The sequence below is a fragment of the Eurytemora carolleeae genome, unplaced genomic scaffold (genome assembly GCF_000591075.1).
Source record: "Eurytemora carolleeae unplaced genomic scaffold, Eaff_2.0 scaffold174, whole genome shotgun sequence".
Classification (NCBI taxonomy): domain Eukaryota; kingdom Metazoa; phylum Arthropoda; class Copepoda; order Calanoida; family Temoridae; genus Eurytemora; species Eurytemora carolleeae.
In genome coordinates, this window is record NW_019396888.1 from 13,326 (window position 1) to 17,512 (window position 4,187).

The following is a 4,187-nucleotide window of genomic DNA, read 5'->3' on the forward strand; positions in this document are numbered from 1 at the left end:
ATAGTCATTGATGTTGCTTTTGTTGATTTTACCAGGATTGGAATCTCTCCCAATAACTGAATAGGTATTTCTCCATCTAACTGTATAGCAACTGTACTTGGAACAATAGTCATTAATGTTGCTTTTGTTGATATTATCCAAATTGGCATCTCTCCTAACCATATAGCAGTTGTGGTTGGTTCAATAGTCATTGATGGTAGTTCTACAGTAGTAAATGGAATTAAAAATGTTTTTAAAAAAATTGGTATTTCTCCATCTGTTTGAATTGGTATTTCTCCTTTTGTTATTTCTGCTGTTGTTGTTTCTTGATAAATTAATGATGTTTTGTTTATTGAAACAGGAGTTTCTAAAGTTGTTTTGATTGTTTGAATCAAAATTGGTGTTTCTCCTTTTTTTATTAAAGATGTTGTATATTGATCAAGTCATGTTGTTTTGCTTATTGTAATAGGAGTTTCTAAAGCTGTTGAAGTTGTTTCCGTCAAAATTGGAGTTTCTCCTTTCTTTATATGAGATGTTGTTGTTGATTGATCAATTGATGTTGTTTTGCTTAATGAAACAGAAGTTTCTAGAGTCGTTGAAGTTGTTTAGATCAAAATTGGTCTTTCACCTTTTATTATATGAAAAGTTGTTGTTATATGATCAAATGATATTGTTTTGCTCAATGAAACAGGAGTTTCTAAGGTTGTTGAAGTTTTTAAGATCAAAATTGGTGTTTCTCCTTTTGTTATATGAAAAGTTGTTGTAGATTCCACAATTAATGTTGTTTTGCTTATTGAAACAGAAGTTTTTGAAGTTTTTGTGGATGTTTGGATTAAAATTGGCGTTTCTCTTTCTATTATAGGAGAAGTTGTTGTTGAATGATCATTTGATGTTGTTTTGCTTATTGAAACAGAAGTTTCTGAACTTGATGCAGTTGTTTGGATCGAAATTTCTCCTTTTGTTATGTGATATGTTATTGTTGTTTGATCAAATAATGTTGTTTTACTGAATGAAACAGGAGTTTCAAAAGTTGTTAAAACTGTTTTGATTAAAATTTGCATTTCTCCTATTATTGTATCATAAGTTGTTGTTAAATGATCAATTGATGATGTTTTGCTTATTGAAAAAGAAGTTTCTAAAGTTGTTGAAGTTGTTTGGATCAATATTGGCATTTCTCCATTTAGTATATGAGAAGTTGTTGTTGAATGATCAATTGATGTTGTTTTACTTATTGAAACAGGAGTTTCTAAAGTCAGTGAAGTTGTTTGGATCAAAATGGGCATTTTTCCTTTTGTTATATGAGAAGTTGTTGTTAAATGATCAATTGATGATGTTTTGCTTATTGAAAAAGAAGTTTCTAAAGTTGTTGAAGTTGTTTGGATCGATATTGGCATTTCTCCTTTTGTTATATAAGAAGTTGTTGTTGAATGATCAATTAATGATGTTTTGCTTATTGAAAAAGAAGTTTCTAAAGTAGTTAAGGTTGTTTGGATCGAAATTGGTATTTCTCCTTTTGTTATTTGAGAAGTAGTTGTTGAATGATCAATTGATAATGTTTTGCTCAAAGAAACAGGAGTTTCTAAGGTTGTTGAAGATTTTAAGATCGAAATTGGTGTTTCTCCTTTTCTTATGTGAGAAGTTGTTGTAAATTCATCAATTGATGTTGTTTTACTTATTGAAACAGGAGTTTCTAAAGATGTTGAAGTTGTTTCGATCGTTATTGGCATTTTTCCTTTTGTTGCATGAGAAGTTGTTGTTGAATGATCCATTGATGTTGTTTTACTTATTAAAACAGGAGTTTCTAAAGCGTTGAAGTTGTTTAGATCAAAATTGGTCTTTCTCCTTTTGTTTGGTGAGAAGTTGTTGTAAATTCATCACTTGATGTTGTTTTACTTATTGAAAAAGAAGTTTCAAAAGTTGTTGAAGTTGTTTGGATCGATATTGGCATTTCTCCTTTTGTTATATGAGAAGTTGTTGTTGAATGATCAATTGATGTTGTTTTGCTTATTGAAACAGGAGTTTCTAAAGTTGTTGAAGTTGTTTGGATCGATATTGGCATTTCTCCTTTTGTTATATGAGAAGTTGTTGTTGAATGATCAATTGATGTTATGTTACTTATTGAAACAGGAATTTCTAAAGTCGTTGAAGTTGTTTGAATCAAAATTGGTCTTTCTCCATTTGTTATGTGAGAAGTTGTTGTAAATTCATCAATTGATGTTGTTTTGCTTATTGAAACAGGAGTTTCTAAAGTTGTTGAAGTTGTTTGGATTGATATTGGCATTTCTCCTTTTGTTATATGAGAAGTTGTTGTTGAATGATCAATTGATGTTGTTTGGCTTACTGAAAAAGAAGTTTCTAAAGTTGTTGAAGTTGTAAGGATTGATATTGGCATTTCTCCTTTTGTTAAATGAGAAGTTGTTGTTGAATGATCAATTGATGTTGTTTGGCTGACTGAAAAAGAAGTTTCTAAAGATGTTGAAGTTGTTTCAATCGATATTGGCATTTCTCCTTTTGTTAAATGAGAAGTTGTTGTTGAATGATCAATTGATGTTATTTTACTTATTGAAACAGGAATTTCTAAAGTCTTTGAAGTTGTTTGATTCGAAATTGGTCTTTCTCCATTTGTTATGTGAGAAGTTGTTGTAAATTCATCAATTGATGTTGTTTTACTTATTGAAACAAGAGTTTCTAAAGTCGTTGAAGTTGTTTGGATCGTTATTGGTATTTCTCCTTTTGTTATACTAGAAGTTGTTGTTGAATGATCAATTGATGATGTTTTGGTTATTGAAAAAGAAGTTTCTAAAGTTGTTGAAGTTATTGGGATCGATATTGGCATTTCTCCTTTTGTTATATGAGAAGTTGTTGTTGAATGATCCATTGATGTTGTTTTACTTAATGAAACAGGGGTTTCTAAAGTGGTTAAAGTTGTTTGGATCAAAATTGGTCTTTCTCCTTTTGTTATATGAGAAGTTGTTGTTGAATAATAAATTGATGTTTCTTTGCTCAATGAAACAGGAGTTTCTAAACTTGATGCAGTTGTTTGGATCAAAATTGGCATTTCTCCTTCTGTTATTTCAGAAGTCGTCATCGATTGATCATTTAATGTTGTTTTTTCTGCAGTAGTTTTTTCTCCTATTATAGTGTTTTCTCCTTTAATAGTTGTTTCTTCTAAAGTAGTTGTTTCTCCTTCTGTAATTGTTTCTCCAGTTGTATTTGTTTTTTCTACCATAGTTGTTTCTCCTCCAGTTGTAGTTGATTTATCTGTATTAAATATTTCTCCTGCAGTAGTTGTTTCTCCAACATTAATTGTTTTTTCTGCAGTAGTTGTTTCTCCTGCAGTTGTAGTTGATTTACCTGTATTAGATATTTCTCCTGTAGTAGTTGTTTCTTCTGCAGTTGTTGTTTCACTTACAGAAGTTGATTTACCTGTAGTAGACATTTCTTCTGCAGAAGCTGTTTTTCCTGCAGTAGTTGATTTTCCTACTGTAGTTGTTTCTCCATTAGTTGTAGTTGATTTACCTGTATTAGATATTTCTCCTACTGTAGCTATTGTTCCTGTAATAGTTGTTTCTCCTGCATTAGTTGTTTCTCCTGTTTTAGTTGTTTCTCCTTTTGAAGTGGATTCTCCTGTATTAGTAGTTTCTTTTGTAATAGTTGTTTGTTCTAATGTAGCAGATGTTTCTTCTACAGCTGTTGTTTCTCCTACTGTAATTTTTTCTCCAGTAGTAGTCGTTTTTTCTGCAGCAATTGTTTCTCCTGCAGTTGTAGTTGATTTATCTGTAGTAGATATTTCTTCTGTAGTAGTTGTTTCTCCTGCAGTTGTTGTTTCATCTTCTGTACTTGATTTACCTGTATTAGATATCTCTCCTGCAGTAGATGTTTTTTCTAAAGTAGTTATTTTACCTACTGCAGTTGTTTCCCTTGTAGTAGTTGTTTTACCCATAGGAAAGAGTGTATTCTCTGCTTATTCAAAATTTATTTGGCACAATGAATCTTTAAATTTCAATATCAAGTATTTTAAAACTGTAAACATGTCATTGAAAATTTAGCTGCTCTTTTGATAATATTTATATCCTTTTTGACATTTGTAAAGCGCACAAATTTTAACAGTTAAATCCAAAAGGTAGTTTATTTGCTTAATTTGGAAAAATATAAAATTTGACTGACAAAATTCCTACAAAAATATTTTTAATAAAAGAAATAATTTG

At 30.1% G+C, this 4,187-nt stretch overlaps 1 protein-coding gene across 1 annotated transcript; it reads right to left on the reverse strand.

Annotated features, from left to right (window-relative positions):
* Positions 1–751: 751 nt before the first annotated feature.
* LOC111709785 (flocculation protein FLO11-like) lies at positions 752–3,922 on the reverse strand. Its single transcript, XM_023483692.1, has one exon. The coding sequence runs from the start codon at positions 3,920–3,922 to the stop codon at positions 1,799–1,801; it is 2,124 nt and encodes a 707-aa protein (XP_023339460.1). The 3' UTR covers positions 752–1,798.
* Positions 3,923–4,187: the final 265 nt, after the last annotated feature.

What these genes read in the sequence shown, in the direction of transcription:
- LOC111709785 (XM_023483692.1), bottom strand. Translation starts at nt 3,922, where the DNA reads ATGGGTAAAACAACTACTACAAGGGAAACAACTGCAGTAGGTAAAATA.